We start from the raw sequence: 23004 nt of genomic DNA on the forward strand, positions 1-23004 counted from the left end.
ACTGCTGAATAGAAGCAGAAGAAGTAGGAAGAAAACAGAGTGGACGCATGTGAAAGAATATCTCTTATCTTGTGGTATGCTGTGCTATGTTGTGGGCTGTTTTAAGTTTTTTCTGCAGTCATGCTTTCGAAGATAAAATGAATAGTTCAGTTTGCCAATGTTTTCAGCTAAATTTCAAATCATTTAACACAATACACATTTTATGACACTCTTTGCTTTAATGCTGCTATCGGCCATGAGCAGAATCAATTCATCATTCAATAGCTTTGAAGTGGTTATTTTGTTTTAAATATAGGCATGTGCATAACAGTCAGACTTATGTAGCTTTCCAAGTATTTTGCACGCAATTTTATGAATTCAGAGTTATTTATAACTGAAACGTTAGAATTTGATGAAAAAACGGCATCGTCGGGCTTCAACGCCACAATCAGCGCTCAAATAGCAAAAGCGAAAAGATGTGAGAACAAAGAATATGCAGTAGTAGAATTGTGTTCGCTTTGACTTTTGATGGCAAAAGTTAAATATTGAAATCGAAGCTTTTAAATAACTTGAAAAAGGTTTGGTTTCTCAATTCAAATAGATGACTAAGTTACTCAAATTCCGTCTACAAGATATATGTAAATATATTATAGAAGTACATGAAGAGAATTTCGTGAATTCTAACGGTGATAGCATAGCAATAAAGTTTTCTTTTTCATCTCTGACTTTCCTCACAAAGTTGCCGAACAATAAATCATGGAGTTTTCAAAAGTCACAGGTACGAGAAACGATGGCCTTCATGTAGGCGCGTTAACAATAAATCGACTTATAATCAATGATAACTGATTCTCAGGTTACCACTATGACCACTTCTTTATGACATAACTGCATAGCTCAGCTTATAACCCGTACGTGACATGGAAAATCAATTTGAATAACTAATCGTACTTACATTAGTCTGTCCATACTTGAACAAAAATATCAAGTTTGATAAAACAAAAATATTGTATCAATTAACTCTTTTCTAAGCAGAGAAAAGTTTCAAAGGTCTCAACTGGGAAGTTAAATATGCTCAGTTGAGTGTTCCGTCATGTTTTTATACATTAACTTAAGGGAAAGTGCGGCCTATTCGAGCTTCTGCGTCACTTTCGATATCAATTATTGCTGAAATGAAATATCAGAGAAATATTTTTGAATAAACAGAACACAGGAATATAAAAATATTAGTGCGGGGTCAGTATCTCGGATCGACTGAAGTGAAAATATGGCAACTGGTAGAGTAGTGGCTTAGAGTTAAAGAGTTCATTAAATGTAAGAAATTCCACTCTAACACTTCAGGCTTAACGGAGAAGGGAAAACAAATATGTACTGTTATCCGTTACACATGTATTTTGTGAAAACACAAAAACAAATCAAAATAAAATCCGGTAGCACCATTTGGTGGTTGAACAAGATGAATAAAACGAACAAACAGCTGACACCAGATACCTGCAGTCCATATGAAATAACATCTCTAAGTCTACACATGTAACTATTTTGTTGCCACTCATACGAGTACACATACACATGCAATTGAATTGAATATTAAATTTCCATTATTATGAAGCAATGTGCACCAAAGGTACGAACTGAACCGACAAACCAGCCAAATTCGTAAGACTCAAAGCCGCAAATGTGCACAACTACAAGCCGTTACACAGCCGTTGACATGCCAAGATTTCAGCTGACTGGTGAAGTGAGCAGCGAAGCCGCTCTGAATGTGTGGACTGTAAGACGATGTAGCAGAGCTAAGTCCAGGTTTAGCCGCAAATAAGTAACATTATTTAATCGCTCTAATGCCGTTGGAAGAGTTTCGTATTTCAGACATTACAAACCGCATGTGTACAAGAATGTATGTAATGTGTCAGTGCAAATGTACATACATACATATACATACATATGTGTGTCTGTATACGTGTGGTTGTTTACAGCTTAGTATAAAAATAGTACCTGTTGGTTAGCGGTCTGACATATTCGTGTCTGGTGTGCTCAAATAAGCCAGAAAATGGCGTCTAGATTTCTCCATGGAAAGTGTTAGCCACATGCCCACATAGCAAGCAGAGCGAGAAAATTATGCATTCGAAACCAGTTCGGGAAATAGGGAAATATTTTTCGACCAATGTCATAATAGGAGATAAATACTTCCACGGCACCTCTCTCGCTCTCTTTGTCTGCATCGTCAGAAGTTTGTTCTCATCGTGTTTTGATAGTTATTCAAAATTTTACAGTTGTCTGGTACTCTGATATATCATTAAAGGTAATAGTGATGATTATCATTAAAGGTAATAGTGATGATTATCATTAAAGGTAATAGTGATGATTATAGAAGAACCAAATTGTTTTTGTTATCTATTCTGAAATAACGATCCTTACATTAGTTGAAAATGTTCAACATAGACATCAAACCAAACAAAGTTCTTCCAAATAATATTCCAAATACTGTTTGCGTTTACGTTTTGTCTGTTTCATTATATTTCAGAATTGCCATTATTTATAACTCTATGTTTAACTGAGTCTTTAAACCACTTAGTTCGGCAATAATTGCTTGAGAACCCCAAAAGTTCGTCCTTAGCTCCTCGTTGTTTTAAGCACCTCACGCTATTACATTTTTTATTCGAGGTTTTTTCCTTAAGTCGAAGTAGGGATAGCCAATTGTGAGCTGAGGACCGTGAGTTCCCTCGTTTTAGTCGTTAAATTAGTATTTTGCTTTAAAAAGAGCCTCCGCCTCGGCTATTTTTTTCGAACATTTTCTTAAGGTCAGCATAGTATCAAATACACCTATTTGATATATTTAGAGTAGGAGGTATCTCTGTCAACGCCAATTTACAATTATACAAAGTAATTATGTGGATTTCAATTCATAGGAACTAGAGGTAGTTTCAGCACAGACTATATACATTTGTATTCTGTAGAGTCTGCATTTCTATGTGGTTGTGGTTCTATGTGCTTGTGTGTTTATGCTCTTAAATGTCTCATATTTCTTATTAAATATAATATTTCAATTGGATGGTGTAGACAAAGCAAAATGTTTTCATGTACAAACATATACATTTTTGTATATTTGTATGTACTATATATGTATGTACATTTATTCGTAAACTTTGGTTATATGAAGAAAATTGTTGTTGTAGAAAAAAATATCAAATTTGATTGGCATTACAATTAGAAGTGGCTGTTGAGAGTCGTGTTTGAAGTGCTGCTGATGCTGATGCTGACGCTGTTGCTGATGTGAAGTCTATTGTTTTAGGTGCCAATGGCAGCAACGTCTGCCGCCCTCGTCGCAAGTATGTATGTATGTACGAGCACCGACTTCCTTTCCTACAAAACGCTCCATATATGGTCAGCTAAGCACGCCAAATACCAATTAAGTGTGCTTTATAAGTGCATAAGTTTGATTCGAATATTCTTGAGATATTTCAGTTTATCTATTTAAATGTGTTTGCGAACATTTATATATATATATTTATGTATAAATAAGAATAAATATGAAAATGTTTGCTACAATTGAAGCCGCTGTTACAGTTATTACATATCTTATACCCCTTATATTCATTTTAATTTGAACCTGTACAGAGCTCGAAAAACTAGGGACTGGAATGACGAAGATATTAGAAATCGACTTATTTTGAGTAGGCTTCTTACATATATTGTTTCATAGCTAGAAAACACGTCTGGTATAATTTCTAAACTCGATGAAAATTCCGATAATATGGCTTTCAGCTTGCTTTAAAAATGTTTATGCCTGGCTACGGTTCAAATCAGGGTTCCCTTACTAAAGAGTATAATAAATCATGAATTAAATTATTATATACGACTTCCTTCCTTGTTTCCCGAGAATATGCCGAAAATTAGCATGAAATACCCTTGAAGTAGTACTCTAGGCTACCAAAAGTAGCTTTGTTTGAAAAAAATTCTAACCATAGTCAGTCATGTTTACTTTGGATGAGCAAAACCACCGATAGCAAATAATATGCTGGGCTCTTGAACAAATTTGTTACAATGAGCTATTTTTGAAATCTAAAAAAGTATAGAAAAATTGGAAATATATAGTCTTTTTTTATTTCTAATCACACTTCAAATTATTTTTATTTATATTTTTGTATAACCAAATTATGAACCAAATATGTACCATACTTGCGACGAGGGCGACCACTTTTTGCCATTTTTCCGCTAGAGACATTATTGCATCAGTGTAAAACTTTTCTGGTTTCTTGGCGAAAAACTGCGACAAGTAATTTTCACCGGCTTCTCATGAAGTCAACTTTACTCCATTAAGGGAGTTCTGCATTGACCGAAACAAATGGCAGTCCGATGGTGCAAGGTCAGGGCTATATGGTGGATGCATCAAAACTTCAGAGCCAAGCTCTCAAAGTTTTGGTTGACTCATCAAAGACGTGTGTGTTCTAGCGTTGTCCTGATAGAAGACGAAGCCCCTTCTGTTGATCATTTCTGACCGTTTTTCTCGACTGATTGCTTCAATCTCATCAGTTGTTGACAGTTAAATGCAGAATCAATCATTCGACTAGGCTGTAGCAGCTTATAGTGGTTGGTTCCTTTTCAATCCCACCAAACACTCAGCATAACCTTTCGAGGCGTCAATCCTGGCTTTGGGACCATTTGTTGAGCTTCACCACGCTTGAACCATGATCTTTTTAGCACATTATTGTCGTATTTGATCTACTATTCGTCTCCAGAACGGAAAGCGAGTGATCCATTGTTGTGCAACACGAACTGATGCAGCATCGTCTGCGGTCTTGTTTAAAATTCAACATATCTCAGTTAGTAAAAGACTGCTCTCAAATATTTCTCAACCAAACTATCTAAAAACTTCGAAAAAGCTTCACATATAAAATAAAAGAAGACAAGAACTTTAAGTAAAAACGATTTATGAATTCTATGTAATGCGACACAATTATGCCTAAGACAATATTTTTAATGATGAAATAGATAATCCCACCAATAATGGTATACTGCATATACAAATCCACTAATTCTTTTCTAATAGTTCTAAAAGTTTTGTTGTGATGATCACTAATATGTCGAATTCGTCTGCCTCCTAATAGAAGAATAAAATATGGGAAAGATTAATATATTCAAAAAATCAAAACGGAAATGTCCAACAATTGCCAAATCGATTGGCTTCGTTATACGATACAAAATTCAATGGGTTTATTTGTTCTAAATAAAACTGATAAAAAAACTTCCTAACAACAGAGATTTTATGAATAAATTACGAACAACAATAATGGAGTACATAACCTCACCAAACCAAACAGCATATATATTATATATTATAAATATTTATTACACTGATTCCGAGTATTATTTAATTCGGGAAGGTAGATAAAATCCTTAATGTGATTTCCACATAATTTCTCTATGACGGCCACCGATAATCAGGCTTGTGTTTTTAGCATAAATAAATATAGATGAAAATTTCGTTCCGTCGAACATAAAATGAGTGGGGTTGCCATCTACCTACATTTACCAAGATAATCAATTCAAACCATTGCAGCAGCACAAGTGTTATGGCTTCATGATAAGGTACATACATATATACATATGAACATAAGTAGGAATGCATGTAAATATAACATTTATGCATGCATGCACAAATTTAATAAAATGCCATTGCCATATTGGCATTCAGCATGGCAATGCGAAAGCAGGCAAATGAAAGCATTAAAGGAAATATGAATATGATAATTTCTTCTTGGTTTAATGCAATCATTAAGTGCGCCCACAACTACATATGCATATATTGTTCTCAGAAGTATTAATGCAGGAGCACTTAAGTGGGCGTATAAAAGACGCGTTCAGTGGCTCAGCATTCGAATAATACTGATATTATTTTAAACTTGAGCTTCTGTGCTATTAGCTGTTACTCGCTTTCAATTTGAATGCATTATTAATCCAATTATAATTTTGAAATTTTGCTCGTTTTACTGTTAGCCTTATTAAGTTGTCACTAATAAATGGTGAACCATATCGATGTACCCTATTTTTTTTAGAAAAAACACAGAATCTTAAAATCTAATGGAAAATGCTTATTAGCTTTCGAGAGAACATACTTTAACATTTATTTTTTGAAGATTATCTCTTTCAAATTTTGCCCACGGCTACGTCTCTCATAATTCATCCATTGAGTCCAATTTTCGATGACAATGGACCGATGATTCCACCGACTTACAAACCACACCAAACCCTTGTTTTCTGGATAAAATGGCAACTCTTGAATTTCATCACACATGCGGCAATTTTGCTTGTTCACCTTTATTAGACCCAGAAATGGGCCTCCTCATTGAAAAAAATTTGATTGGAGAACGGCGGATCTTCTTGGAACTTCTCAAGAGCCCATAGAGCGAAGTGAAATCGCTTGGGAAGATCGAGCGGCTTCAGTTATTGCACAAACAGTATTTTGTACGCTTTCAATTTAAGATCTTGACGCAAAATGCGTCAAGTTGTTCCATACGTCAGTCCAAGTTGCTGCGAAAGGCGCCGAACGGTCTTCATGTACGCTCTCAACTACGGCTGCTATATTTTCTTCCCTGCCTGCTGAACGTGATCTATTCGTTCGAATACTATCCAATAATAAATGTTGGTTCTCAAGATGAGTGATGGTGTTGCGAATAGTACGCTCAGTAGGCCAATTATGTGGACCCTAAGTTGAATGGAGCACGCAAAACATTCTTTACAAAACGCGAACTTTCGTAATAAAGTTGAACGATTTGTAAACGTTGTTCATTTCTGTGATGAAATGTCAAACAATAACGAACAAAAATAACATAACAGCTTGATGACAGCTTGACACGACATACCCGTGATCTGTCAAAAAGAAGATATTAATAAAAGTACCTCTACTTGGATCATTTATTATTTATTTAAAATCACATTATTAATATATAATGATATGTACATATGTATATGTATATCCGTTATGAACTCACTCGCACTCATAAGAATTGCAATATATTACAAGGAACTGGAAGCGAACGCATAAAATAGTTTCAGTAATAGTTTTTCAATTAAATTTAAAAAACGTGTTTGTGGAAATCTTCAAACTTTATATAAATACTGTACGGGATTTCCTTTTGGGTGTTATAAATATGCCCTATTCGGGGAACACAACCGCAAAAACTAATTTGTCAAACCTGGAAGACATAAGCATGTGTACGTATATTTGCGCACACGATCGTGTTATTCGTTGAAAAATATTTTGAAAATTCATACGCAATACGTTCGAATACAAATGTGCTGTTAATTAAGACCCCTATAGGAAATCTTCTAATGATGACCATAAATACAATCTTTCTTTTTTCTTGGTTAATTCGACACGACAACCAAAGTATAGATGAGTGTTGTTTGTTTTACATATTTTATTGTCTTAAAATGTGTACTAGTTGAGGCTTTTGATTTCCTATAAGATGCCCTTTTCTGCTGCAGTTACTTTAACTGGAATTAATTATCTTTTTAATACATTCGAGTTCCAAAATATTTAGGCTGAGTAAGCTATTTTATTATACTTTCTGATCACTATCACAGATTTAATTTCATAAGGGGTTTTAGGTAATGTATACAACATACCTATACATACATATGTCTGCAACAAGCAAAACTTGGCGAACGTATGTTCAAAAGAAATATTATATTTTGACTCTTAAGTAAAAATATTAGAATAATATTTTGCTTTCAACTCATGATTCCGTCTAATAAATTTATATATTTCTTCAATTTTCTCAATTCTATAGAGATTCTCTTCATAAAGCTTAAATATCTGCGAAATGAACCATTCCACAACCAAGCTTCACATCGTGACAGTAGAACTGTGAGAGCTGGCGTCCCATAACGCACTCGCACTGCTTTAGAATGAAATGGGTGTGCAACAAATTTTTGGTCATGGACCAAGAAGAACACTACAAACAACTACAGCAACAAATGCGACTATCACACAGCCATATCGCTGTGGACTTGCAAATGCGCCACGGACGCAACTCTGGGAAGCCGACATCTGGTGTCAACCGCAAACAAATCTCAACGTCAACGTCAACGGCAGCAAAGTGGGCGATAGTAGCGTCGGCACAACAGCGTATGCATTTACAACCAATACAACAGATGCGACCGCAAGTGAAGCTAGCAACACAGAGCCAACAACAACAGCAGCGGCATCAACGCTCCATCAGTCATACCGCTGCATGTTGGAGCAGTTCGATGCGGCAGTGCGGCGAGCGCGCTATAAATGTCAACCAATCACGAACTACGCTGCAACAGGAGCCACTGAGGTGGCGGAGAATGACCTTGGTGAAGGATTTGCGGCGACAATGGCAGAGGAGTTGGAGACTGGCAGTGTCATCAGTGCGGACGATGCCAATTGCGTAATAAATACTGAAGTGCTGGTGCAACAGCTGCGGCAACCGGTGGTCAATTTTAATTTGGCACTAGCGCAGCAACAACCATTACAGGGTGATCATATTAGTCATTTAGTTGATAGTATTAATATTAGTGACACAGCAAATGCACAATGCAAAGCAGTACAAAGGCAATTGCTATACTGTGATGAGTCTGCGGCGGCGAATGGCATATTGGATGATGGCATACGATTAGCGCACACAGATGCCGCCATGGCGTCCACCACAGACAATGCAAATTTCGTGGCGAATAGTGGCAATAGTAATGCTTCCATAGTAGATGATTTCATTTGTTACCTGCGCATACAATACGAGGACCTAACTGCACGGCTCGTGCCGTCACCCGCCAACCCAACAACGCAAGCCACAGCTGCACTAGATGGTCTGCTGCAACATAATTTGACTGATAGCATAAATGCCAGCGCTGAAATCGGTGAAAATCCACTGAGTAACGCTTGGCAGCATTTCCTTAACAGCAGTCGCAGTAAATGGAATGCCGGCGATTTGTTGCCACAACTCGGCGCTCAGTTGGTCAATTCAACAGCTGTGCAAGCTAACTACAGTTGGCTGGCGGGCGCTTATGATGATGCGCTCTGGTCGTGGAATGTCTTTGATGAGCTGAGCAATGACAACGAATCCGTGCCGGTTAGTGTTAGCAGCAGCAGCAGCGACGGTGGTGGCAGCAGTTCACTAGCAACGCTGTGGGGACCCCGTAATCTCAGCAACGACTATGCGTTGAGTAATAAGCTAACGCGGCAACATGATTACGAGTGGATATTCCTTTGTGTCATATTCTTCATATTTGCGGGTGGTCTCGGCAATATACTAGTCTGTTTGGCTGTGGCACGCGATAAAAAATTGCAAAACGTCACCAACTACTTTCTCTTCTCGCTGGCGATAGCCGATTTGCTGGTCAGTCTGTTTGTGATGCCGCTGGGTGCGATACCAGCCTTTTTGGGTAAGTAAACTTTGATAATAGTGAGTTTGTGCAAGTGAATTAATCTATTTTTTTTAAACATAAAGCTTTTCGCAGTATATTACGTAAATTGTCCGAGCTTTAAACCAAGCTCTATGCCAGTACTTCCTAAAGTGAGACATTCCCAAAACTTACTGCGCAGGTGAAGTTAGCTTATAGCTATTATAAGCTAATGGACATTTTACAGCGATACGAACTCATCGTTGTCGGTCCCTTTTCCTTCGGACTTTTACAGCGTTTTTGCGCAATATTTGTTCAATACTGGTCTAAATAGTTTATAAGCATCACCAAGCGGTCAATTCTTCACAAGACTTTATTCTATAGTAACTTATTTTAAATATTAGGAAGGCTTTTAGGTCGTTACTTAGCGTAAGTGAGACTTTAATTTTCCCAATCACTAAATTCAGAACATTGACAAATTCCCCGCAGCTTAGTCAGTAGCCCATTGGCTCTCGAAGTTGTAAAAGTTTTCAACAGAGCACTTTGTGTTCATGGTATCCTCATATTTTCATTCTTCATTCACGCAGTTAAAAGATGTATTTCGACCATAGTTTAAAGAAGCTCTAGACGTCATTAGCTGCTCTACTCATTACAGAAATTAGATCAACATTTAAAACTTCAGTTTGGTTACAGAAAGTTTTTCAAGAAATACACATTTATTTTCTTACTAGTCACACAAAGTCTCCGGCAGTAAAATCGCCAGAGATATTTATAATATCGTGACTTACTATTGAGCACCAACTGAAAAAATAACTGACATTTCGTCCTTCCATTCTTCCATTTTACCTGGAATCAGAACAAAGCCTAATGGAACAGATGTATTATTATCTGCCGTGAGTGGTGTTGAGTATACTCGTGTAATGGAAATTACAAACAAAAAAGCACACCAATGCCACTTTGCATTACAGGCAAATAAGCGCTCCATATCGAAATGCTTTCTCACTTTTTAATAGTGGAGCTGTAAGAGTTTCCAGGTACATGTGTTTTTCGTAGATCAGATTGTCACATTTTTTATTCCCCACCATAAATTCGAGTAAAAATGTAAAGGACATTTTCAAATTAAAACTTACACAACTACCAATATAGTCCGCTTATTCATTCTGTGGCTTTTAATTCTGCATTTTTTCTTTCCTTCTGAGCCACTAAAAGCATTCGATTTCGATTCCACTCTAATTTTTTCTATTTTCATACAAACCATTACAAATCTCTGACTGCATGACATAACAGCTTAAGTCGAGATAAGACTCAGTAGTGGCGTTGAAACACATTCTATTCCCGCATGAAAATTGAATACCTCGATCATTTCTTTCGCATTTGTGCAAAGCAATTTAATGTTAAAGACATTAAGTTATATGGGAATTTTGGTTAAAGTACAATTTTTAACGAACTTAAAGTTTGAATCGAAATTTCCGAAAATCTATTTAAGCTATTTTCGCTTGCAACCGCTGGTTTCGGATTTTTTTAAGTGACCCTTTGACTCATAATGCCTTTTTTGTTCGAAAAAATCTTTAACAAACAATTTATCATTTATTTATTTTACTATAATCAATACGCTTAAAAGCAAGAAAAAGAAAGTAAAAGTTGAAAACTAATAAATTTGTTGGGGGACAACAAGGCAAAAGGGCGATTGGGACGCACATTTTCTTGTGTTATTTGTCTCCTTGTACTTGTATGTGTATTTGTATGTTTGCGCCTTGAAGTGTTTTACTTACTTAAGTAGTCACAGTAAAAGTTTATCTAAAACACAACAAACAATGTGAATTTGCGCTGAAGTGATTCGGTCAAAGTTTATATGTATATAAGTATATTTAAAAGCAGTTTAACCTTAATTTTGCCTGGAAATACACTCACATACACAACAAGTTAAGCAAACAACAACAAATAGATGTGTAAATAAAAATCGGTGTTGGTATCTTGCCTGGGCAGACAAACTGGCTAGCTTTCAAAACACATGTTGTTTCTTTAATTTTCATATGCCAAAGAAAGATTTTGGCATTACTTCGCGCCTTAATAATATTTGTATCCTAAATATGAAGGTTGGCAGGTAAAAGAAATACACTTAAAAGCACTTATATAAACAACTTTGCAGCTGAATTCAAGGTTTTTGATGGCGGCATAGGCGCCTGCTTGTTTTCGGTTCTGGGGCATAGAATGTTATTACAGAATTCCATTAATTACCAAAATATAATTAACTTCGTAAGAACAAAAGAACACAAAGAAAACCATGGTCTCATCGCCAAACATATCCTAGCACAGTTCTCAAGAATATTGATACATTCCATTCATCAAATTTTTAGAGCAAAACGTGCTTGTATAGATGTTCTCATTTCAACGCTATCAGACAATGCAGAGTATCCAAAAACTGCGTGAAAAGTACAAAGCTCCATCAATCGCCCACATCCATTGATCAGAGCAAAACAACAACACTGCTGCCAAAAGAATTATTCGATCTGTATATTCTATTCGATTCTTTCTTTAAAATGTATCGTTCTGCATTGGCTAGCCTCATCGTCATTATTTCCATCATAAGTAACACTCCGCGAAGAACAGGACTTTGAGTTACAAGAACAAAATTATATAGTTCCCCCCAAAATCCTACTCTGGATCCGCGCCTGCTGTCTCAGAGATCTAACATCACCTCCAACAGCAACTCCCATACACAATCCAATACTTATTCATTCATGTCAATCTTCAAACTCAACACCACCCTAACAAAACGTCACCAATTCTGAATGAAAGAAATAGTGAAGAACCTGTTGAAGCATATAACAAGGCTACACATAATATCCGTCGTCGTGAAAAACTTTCAGTGATGAACGTCACATTTATTCTTCACCAGAAGCATCACAAATAGAGAAATGGTAACGTAATCTAATGTCCCACATAAGAAAAAAAGAAGATTGGGATACTTTCATAATTTTGACAACCACAAACTACAGGGTCCGGCACTCGAAGTGTAACCAATTTCAGATCGTTCGCACAGCTGTCGTACTAAAATCAGCTGTTTACGAATTTGCTGAATGACAGTTCGGAGTATTGTTCCCAAGTGTACAAAAGCGTTTGCCAAAAGTGAACCCAAAAAAAAGTGATCCGCGATGGAATTCAAACGTAATAGTGTGACTGCTTTTTATTTAGCTGGAAAATCACAGCCAGCTATGGTTCGTGAGCTCAAACACCTTAATGTGAATAAAGTTTTTGTTTATCATTACTCGTTACAATCATACTGGAGGTGGTCATCAAAAGACTGCAACATCACGTGAGATGGTTCGGAAAGTGAAGAAGCGACTTGAGCGAAATCCACGACGAAGTGCCAATCAAATGGCTAAAGAACTGAAAATATTCGACCGCAGCATCCGACGCATATTGAAAAATGAGCTCAAGGTCAAGCCTTGCAAGTTCCAAAAGGCCCATGATCTCTCACCAAAAGCAGCCACAAGTAAGACTTGAGAGAGCGTAGCAGTTGCTTCGCTTGGCCGAAAGCGGTCAAATTCGGAACATTGTGTGTTTCTGACGAAAAAATTTGTTCAATTGAGCAATTCGTAAACTCTCAAAACGATAGGGTTTACTTGACCGACCGTTCATACGAGAATCTAAGTCATCGGTTGGCTACCAGCAAAAGTGCATTGGTTCTGATTTTATGATTATTTTCACACACTTTGACTTTAAAATAAATAAAAATAATTTTCCAAACCGATGTTATGGCTTTTTTAATTGGTTCGAGTGACGGATCCTGTAACATAATAGAAGGTTTTAAATAAATATAGCATATCTCTCGAGGATATAGAAATAACTAAGAAATAAACCGTCGCTGAAAAGAAAAATACATTTTTTCAAAAGTCACTGACTTATCTAACAAGCCACGTTTATATGAAAATCGAATCCAAACGCAATGAAGCGTATCAATGAAAAATTTATATAACCACTTACTCAAACGCTATTGGCATTGAAAAATGATATTCATATAATATTTTCACTGTGTTTATTCTAAAGATGATTTTTGCAAACACACAGTACCGTTACACCAGCAGCACAGCGCCGTAATATTATCGCAATTCGAGAAGAGCAAACATTGCCGGATGCCATGTATGCCATTTTACTGGCGGTTGGCCAAATAAAATAGTCGAAATTTGCGGTGCTTTTCGGTTGTTGTTTGCATACAGTGGAGTGCGTAAAACGTGCAGACAGTGCATTTAGAAGAACGTATTGTTAGTATTACTCAAAAATATTGTGGAATTTGGCAACGCTTACTAAATTTTTTTTTCACACAACTGTAGTAAGATACGTGTTCGCATATGCAATCATATTGAAGCGGTTATAAAAGTAAAGCGTACACAATCGACCGGAAATAAAATATAGTGTAGACTGTAGCTTGGCAGAAAAGCCAGAGCCCCCTCGCACTTCTGTAGGAATTCCAGTATTTGTTTGCATGCAATTTGCACAGAGAGGAGCATATGTTTTGGTCATGTACGCGCGTTAGATGATGTTGTTGGCAGTCATTTACTTCTTTCCATACATAAAGTCTTTATTTATATTGTACTCGTATATAAGAAATCTTGCCAAATTGGATTCTAACAAGTAGACTAGCTTTGCAAAACAAATGGCTGCAATACTCCGTGTTGTCTAGCGTATCTAGTCCAGCGAAATAAAATCACATAAAACGTAATCCAAATCGAATTCGACAAACATCAAATAAAAATTCAATTACAATGCGATACGCCACATGAAACCATCGAACAATTGCAATAACAAATAAATATTTTTCTTTGCTCGCCAACAAAGGCGCGTGCCAAAAAGAGAAAATATTAATTTAAAAGCAGAATTTTAAAAATTACATTGCCTCTGGGGACGTACTCATGAAAAATAGTAAAATGGATTTTCAATTAAAATAATTACTCTCACTTTATTTTATTAATCGTGGACACACACTCTTCATGCGAGAGTGCGAGTCTCATTTAGATTTCTCAAAGTAACAAAAATTTCAAGTTTCGCTCAAAGTTGAGAGCCTCCAGTCCAACTTAGAATTCGGTTCATCCGATCAAGCAATCTAACATTGAAAAAATGTTTTTCACCGTCGCATAGAGTGACTTTAGTGAATAGCCCTGTGTAATTGGTGGTTCGTAGCAAAAAGAGTGAGACTTCTACTTAACCAAAGCTTCACTGAAGTTCAACGAGACATTCGAGTTGCCACAAATCTCATAAATAATTTCGACTGAGGAGGATTCTTATATAAATTTAAAATTAGAATTAGTTGTTCACATTTTACAGACTTGTTAGTGACCTATCTTTTTACATGGACTTTATTTAAAAAATATACAAATAGCTCCAATAATGAAAGAGAAAGAAACGAGTGCACACCCACGGCTTATTCGTTTTCGGCAAGTTCGGCAGTACAAGCAATATTTCTCTGCAATCTGACTTTTCCATACCTGTTATGTTATACGGCTGTATGAAATAGTTGAATGTGTTTTTTCGAATAATTTTTACCAAAAAAGTCGGATAAAAGTAAACGGAATGTCCCCAAAATGATAACCGACAAAGAATTGTGAAAAAGTTTAACGTCTTTTTTCGAGAGATTTTCTCAAAACAGTGGGATGAAAGTAACCAAAACATACCCATATGATAACCGGAAAAGAATTGTCGACTCGGCAAATTTCATTAAAATGATGCAACTCTTAAGGAAGATTTGGAGTGTTATAAGAAATGTTTCTACAAACTATTTATAGTATTTTAATATATTGTTCCTTTTAACCCCCTTCACATGAGCAGTCAACTACACCAGTCGTTACAGAATGTTATTATGGCGCAGCGCTTCGTCGAGTCATACATCAATATCCCATCGGAAAGTATTCTAGTAAAGGTTAGATTAAATTAATATTATATTAGGTTAGATTTGTCCGTTGTCACGCATAGACCAGTTTTGGCCCTTTGCGCCACCAGATGAAGTTCACTTACGAAGTTCATGAGGCGTAGTCATTCTTTAGGATGCGAATTTTAACAGACTCTGTGGTTTCACAAACGATACCTCTTCCAGTGTCTCATACCGTGGGCTGTAAATGCTTAAAGCGTAACCTTGTCATTGCGAGGCGAATGTACAAAAGGTAATATATTGTTTCTTTCGTTACATGCTCTTGGCATTTCCTACACTCTTTCCAATAATGTCAACCTCATGCTACAGACCTGCGCCATAACCAGACTGTAACCAGTGAGTGTTCCAATCATGCTCCCAAAGTTTCTTCTATCGAGTGCCTGTAGAAATCTTGTACTCGTAGATTTCCCGTCCACTTTTGTGCCTAGATAAATTATTCCCTCATGTTTTGATCTTCCTTCCATTGCTTTTGTCCAATCGTAACATACATATGTATAACATGCATGGGTTTTCCAAAGTTGAAATGGTGTAAGCCTTGATTGCTTCTTGGCTGTCCATGTAGATTTCAACTTGGAAGGGGCTGTTGTTGCAGTAGTGGCTTGCTCTGCGCCTTTTTCAGTAAAGGATACTTGATTAAATGAGCTAAGCCTCAGCACACATACTGTATCAACAACCCAAGTTCCGACCAAATTGGGCACCCGGCTTTTCAAATAGAGCACTAAAGACCATTTTTGGGTAGAAGTTCGTTTAAGATATGTCAAAATAGATATTATACATGGTCAAATACTCCTTAAATTATTTCGATTTTAATTTGATCTAAATAACGCTCGTACCACACACATAAAACTTATACTTATAGTGAACTACTGCAAAATTCATAGCTCCCACTAAAAACAAATCGCAACGTTAGATAATCATTTACATTCAAATCAGCTTCTTGCCCGAGTTCAACACTTTCAATAATTTTTCGGTTCAACACGCAAGCAAATGAGACACATGAAGCTAAAACTTAACCGACCATCGAATTTGACATAAATCACAAAAACAGTTTGGTAAAGTAAAATACGGAAAATGCAAGACAACAGAAAAGTAAGTAGTAAAAAGGAAAGCAATAAAAATAAGTCACTTCAAACCACAAAATGGGACACACGAAACTGAAAGCATTGGTCAACCGAAACTCGAAGGGCGCCAACTATAGCTAATTCATCTATTTATTACTGAATCTGTAGCAGAAGCTTATGTTTTTCAGCGCTTACCGTAAATGCAGCTTAGCAGGTTAGCGGTCAGTACACAAAAAAGGGATAACAACAACGAAAACTCATTTTAGCCAACTAATGAATGGCGAACATTCATCAACGCTAACGGTACACACAGCAAGTCTACGGTCGGCTAATCGATTTGCGGCGACGGAAGATTCTATAAATTATACCCAAAGCTACCTAAGCATCTACATACATAAGTGAAGGATATTTTATGCCATGTGGATGTTATTTTATGTGGAAAATCGCAAGAATAAGCGTTTTCAAGCAAAAAGAAAAGTTTAAAATGAATTATAGCAAAGTGAAGGGACAGCCATTTCGAAGCGATAAAAGTAAATTTGATTTTAAGCATTCAATCTTTAGCTTAGGGTTCAGCATAATCATGTTGTAATAAATGGGTTTAATGTTAGGTGTTGCCGGGGGTGTATATAATATACTTTTCATTTTAATGTTAATAATATATTAAAGCTTAAAATAAACAGTTAAACATTTTATTTATGGCTACCTTAGAATACTTGTGCACCTTAAGCCATGTTTTTAGAAATCATTCAACTTGCCGCACTTGAGTGCGAGCCTGTGCTAACTGAAACTAATAAATCACAACTTCTTCTCATTTGTAACATTTCTGGTGAAATTGCATTGCAAAACTGTGGCAACAATGTGCATACTCATTTATTTTTACAAGCATATAATTAGCGTATCCCAATTGGCTACAAAATAAATAATCGTTCAGAGCCAGAAGCCCGAAACTGCAATAATTGCTTTCACAGGACCACTTTAATGCACTTACAGACATAATTACTCACATGCTCTTAAAGCGCACACCGCCATACAACTCAATAGGTATGTACACAAGTTTTTCGTACTTTAACATATAGGGTGGTACATGCTGCGCTTTTAGTTTAGAGTTCAAAAAGTACGCAAACATTTATTTTAGCGCGATAGTGCTATTGTAGGTATTTGAGAAAGAATATCGTAGGTACTAACAAATTGCTATGGGTTTGAAACTCGACTAAACCAAAAATATAAAAGATATAGTTGAAGATATTGTCGAACACCTAAAACTCACCATAAATAATTTTCTCGTATAATAGATCTTAAGACAGTGCATGTGCTGTTCGAAGGTAGTTTAATACTTTCAGGAGTCATCACTTACCAGAATACATACAAAAGATTACTGAAAAAAGAAATAGAGAATCAGCTAAGCAAGGATCGAAATCGCTAAATAACAGCCTACCATATTAGTAAACATCGTTATCCATTTTCTGAGACCTTATTGATAATTTCCAGCACTGTTACTCGGGCAATTTGCTCCACAATTGCCTTATGACTCCAAATATTTCTGCACTTTACAACAGTGCCTTATAAAAAGATGCAATTTCATCGCGGTTAAATCGTGTTTACCAAGCTTAAAAATCTGCTGTTGCTTGAAATGACTTTTATGAAAATATTAAGTTAAGACAATGAGGTTAGAATAGCTTTCGATTACCAAAAATCCAATTCAACCAAATTATAAATACTGTTCCCCATAGCATTTATACTTTTCGCGCGAAATCGCTGGAAAAAATATATTTGCATTATTTCCCGATTCGCTACAAAAGGTAATGTCTTCCATTTTCTGCTGTAGAAAGTAGATACTAATCAAAATTTCAACAGTGTAGGAATCAATAAATCATTTAATGAACCATGGTATGTATTTTTAGGTAGCTATCGCCACAAAATTGCAGGAATTGTGGAACAGCTTTCTCATACCATACATTTGTTAGAAACCATAGCTGAAATATATTTTCTTATATTTTCTAAGGAACTCAATAAATTAAAATATTTACCATTGTCCATTTCAACTTTTAGACATCAAACAGACGTTAACAAAATATAACATACCACCCTTCGTTAAGTATACAAGTATAATTTATACGCTCGTAGGACTCTGTAATTACTAGCTGCCCAATACATGCAAGTACTTTCACTGCCGAGTTGTCATTTCATAAAATTTACGAGACACACTTAAGTGCTAACTAGGCTACTTATATACAAGATGGTGTGTGTGTAAGTATGTGATATACACGTGTACATATAAGCTACTGCATATATATTTACATGTCCACAGGCAAAATTTTTTTTGTATGTGACATTCTTAAGGTCCAATACAGTTACGCCTACACACATATAGTATATGCACGCGTGATCTTACATATGTACCTTTGTTCGTGTGTACACGTGTATTTTCATTAATATTACCTAATACATTTCATTAATATTCCCCACTAAATCGGAAACAACACACGCAGATTTGTTGCTAATCAAAGCCGGCCTTAGCAATTACTCGTTCAATTAACCTTACGTGAACACGTGCAGAGTCATAAGATTCGAGCTTAAAGCAATTTAATTGATTAATTACCACAGAAAACAATATAGTACATATAATATAATATAAATGTATATATATAATTAAAAAACAAATTTAAATCACCCTTGAGTATGAGAGAGTTAAAATCTTTTTTAACATAATTACTCAAAAACAAGAAAAACGTTAACTTAGATAGAATATCCTTCACATGTAAAAATCTTTCCATAAAAAACTTGACTTTGATTGGTCAATTTTTATGGCAGCAATATGCTATTGTGAACCGATTGAAGCAATTTATTCAAAAAATTTTCCGCTGCCTTGAAAAATAATCCATGCCGTATTTCCTTGTCAAAGGAAAGGCTTTCCGTACAACATAATACCAGTTCTGTAACACAGGCGTTATTAAAAATCAATAAAAAAAATCAGTATGTAATTTGCTCGATGATCGATGGTATTAGCTGTCCTCATATCAAGATAACACGACTCTCTAGTCACTTTTTCAATATTTAAATGGCCTTATAGGAAGCCACAATTCAATACATATGTCTTCAAACGATGATCAGAAGGTAGCATACATTATGCTTAGATGATAGGACTGTCCTCAACTATTATGTATGATGATGTATGATGTTGGTTCACCTCAGTAGTGCGTTGCGACTTTTATAATGGATAAAAATATCTGGCAATGGTTTTGTCTAAAATTTTGTATTTCTACTGAAATTTCGTGTGCGGAAACATTGCAAATGTTGGAAAAGGATTACAGTGATTCCGTTTTATCAAAAGCACAAGTCTACGTGTGAAACAATACCTTCAAAGAGAAATCGAGAGATCGTTGAAAACATGCGTCAGTCTGGACGACCTTCGACCTCTTCAACTGATGAAAATATTAGAAAGTGAAGGATATAGTGGTCGTCAGGCAAGTGTTAAAGAGTTGGCAAAAGAACTCGACAAAAGAGCGAGTCCGTTCGGCTGATTTTGGTGGTTACTTTGGATATGAATCGCGTTCTTGCTCGACTCGTTCCGATAAAGCTTAACATTAGAACCTAGAAGCACATAGGTCTCAGCTTCGATCCCACATTCATACAGAGCATTACAACTGCCGATGAGACACGGCCTTTGAAAGCAATCAAATAAATACTGATGAATAATTAAATATTTTGCGTTTTATTTACAATTTCCGTACACTTTTTTGTCACAATGTAGGAAAAAATATATATATGAATCAAACTGTTTAAATAGTCTGTCAGATATATTATTCATATGTATTTATTGATCTTATTATGCTGATTTTGGCCCCTGAAATAAACGTTCTTTAATAAACTCTTATAATAGCCAAAAAAATATTTCAAAAAGTCGCTTTAAAGTTCTGGAGTACCAAGAACAAATATACCTTTAGGCAAGAAAACTAATCAAAAACTGAAACTTTCCGCTGAAAATCAGTAAAGTCTGCTCATGAAATAAATTTGCTTTTCTCCTATAAATAACGGCAAGAAAGGCACAACCGTTAACTTTGCATTAAATTTTCAGACTTCTAGCTGAATGTAGCAAGTTCCAATTTAAATATTCCATGCACATTTTTATCTTAAACAACACATTAAAATTGGCTCCTGCTATGTTGAAGTATTTAAGGAACACATACTAAAATAAATCCTTGTTTTGCACAGATGTAAAGAATCCCAAGCAACGTTGAAAGTACCGGAGTCGCATCTCAACACACAGACCATCGACAATGTAAGAGAATAATGTTGTAAGAATTTAACAATCTGATTTCATTTGTACAATGAAATGTTTAGACGCATAACATATGTTGCCATACACACCACACACACATCCGCAAGGCAATATTGCAAATGGAACGCAGCTTTTACATTTTCATATTATGTAACACATGCACTTCTAGTGGTCATGCAAACGAAAATGTCCTTGTTTTATTCGCCACTTCAGTTACTACGCGTAAAATCTAACCTTTTTCGGCGAAATACTTTTAACCTTTTAATGTATTCGCCAACGAAATATACGAGTATTATACATACAAATGCACATATAATGCAACACACGCGCTTGAGAAATCCGAAACCCTTTACGCACTAAGTAAATGTGAAACGTTAATCCTTTTAGGACTGCTTTTACACTTTTGTGTTCTGGAATCTTATTTCGAAAGCACACACACACAGCGTAGCACATTCACGCATAGACATTCGATTGACTTAGGTGTGCTTTAACCGTTGCTGAAGTTTGTGATGTAGATTAATTGCTGACGCTCAATCCGATGGCGGACACTGTGTTAGCGATTGATCTTTTCAACTCATGTGAAAAGTAATATTTTGTAGTTGTACTCTTCCGTATAGTACACTATCGCATAGCAGAAATTAGAATGATTTTGATTTTTCTTTCGTAAATTGGTGCTTTCACCATTCTTAGAAAAGACTTTCCTGTTTCGATTTCATATTCAGCTGCATTTAGCTGTGTCCGCAATTCTTGGAGCGCATGTATTCATTTCAGAAGCTGCTTGAAAACACACATCCACTTTTAGTTAGAAGTGGTAATAAGTTAAAGTAATTGGAACTTTGTATTGCAACTTCCTGGAAATTCTATCTTTATAATTTTCAACATCGAGTTCTCTCACCACCAATTAGTATGACTTGCTCTGTTCAGCTCTGACGCTTTATTCACCAAAAAAAATATTCTCTGCCGTTATATAACTGAATATTCACCAAATATCTGAAATAAAGAAAATTTTCGTAAATCTGTATTATTTTTACTAAAACGAGTGGCTGCTTTCAAGCTTCTCCTACCTGTAACATCTATGGCACCTAAATCCAAGCCTTCACAGCTTGAAGGCTCGCATGGAGTTTGCAAATAAGTACCGTTTTTGATTCTAAGAATGGCATCACGTCATTTTTAGTAATGAAAAGAAGTTCAATCTAGATGGCCCTGATAGTTGCAAAAGATATTGGAGAGATATGCGCCAGGATCGGTGATCCTGTTTTAAGCGAGGTTTGGCGGTGGCAGTGTGATGGTATGGGCTGCATTCTGCTATAGGAAAGCCATATATGTGCTACATCTCTACTCTAATGAATACTCAAATTTATGCGGGTCTCCTGGAGAGTGAGTTAATAGAATTTGGTGGTAATTTATATGGCGAGGACAGGACTTTTCAGTAGGACAATGCTTCAATACACACAGTTTAGGTCCTAAATCATTCTTTACCGGTCAAAAAATAACTATATTGGACTGCTCCACCTTAAGTTCGGGCCTAAATCCGAACGAGATAACCTGGGGTATCGTCTCTGGTCTCTGACAAAATGTTCAAGAACGGTATACAATTTGAGACAGCAAGGACCTTAAAAATAAACCAAGAATGGGTCACTATTGACCCAGCCCACCTTAAATTCTTGATGAATTCGATTCCATCCCGACTTAATTCCATAATACTGAATAATGGTAAAATACATGATGCACATATACGAGTAATTCTTTTTTTGAGGTATTACATACAGGTTAAAGGAAAATAGTTTAAATATCAAAAAAGCATGAAAGAGCTTCAATTAAGAACTATCTTTGTTATTCAGAAAACTTTCACTTTATTTGGTGCGAACAATGGTTGGTTAGCAAAATTTCGTCACAAAAAAGATTAATTAAATTTGCTGCCACTATTTGTAATGGTAATTCTACTCGCTACAAAGTTGTGAAAACTGCAAAACCAGCTGCAAATTTTTCCTTTCGACCCAACCGGCCGAGATAAATATTTCTATTTTCATTTCCTTTTCAATTAACTCGACTGCACTCGTACTACTTTGGAGCCTCTGTCTTTCCCTTTGCCGTTCCACAGATAGTTTTCCCCTGCATTTTTGTTCCATTTCAACGTTTTTATGCTCGCTTTAGCGTAACCTTGAACTTTTTAACCCAGACAGGGGTGTTCTTCAGCTGCAGCTATTAATTATTTCATTTACAATAGCAACTACAACCTATTGACCTCATTTCGACTCCGTATATTTTCAACGCACACTTTGAAGGCCTAACCACCCTCTTCCAATGATTTGCGCTCATTTACTTCCGCACTTTGACGTGTAAATGTTTTCACCGTTCTCTGGTTTGTGTTCTAATGTTTAAAATAATACTTTTCTCCA

The 23004-nt window shown here is 36.0% G+C and overlaps 1 protein-coding gene across 2 annotated transcripts in view; it reads left to right on the plus strand.

Annotated features, from left to right (window-relative positions):
- LOC105230290 (uncharacterized) overlaps positions 1-23004 on the plus strand; it is a 237065-nt gene that overhangs the window by 26701 nt on the left and 187360 nt on the right. For both annotated transcript variants that reach the window (XR_007421807.1, XM_019991764.3), the window contains exon 2: positions 7767-9381. Coding sequence is in view for 1 of the 2 variants with exons in the window: in XM_019991764.3 (XP_019847323.2) it covers positions 7890-9381 (1492 nt within the window). In the remaining variant the exon portion in view is untranslated. The remainder of the gene's footprint in view (positions 1-7766; positions 9382-23004) is intronic.

Source organism: Bactrocera dorsalis, chromosome 2, assembly GCF_023373825.1.
Source record: "Bactrocera dorsalis isolate Fly_Bdor chromosome 2, ASM2337382v1, whole genome shotgun sequence".
NCBI classification, from domain to species: Eukaryota; Metazoa; Arthropoda; class Insecta; order Diptera; family Tephritidae; genus Bactrocera; species Bactrocera dorsalis.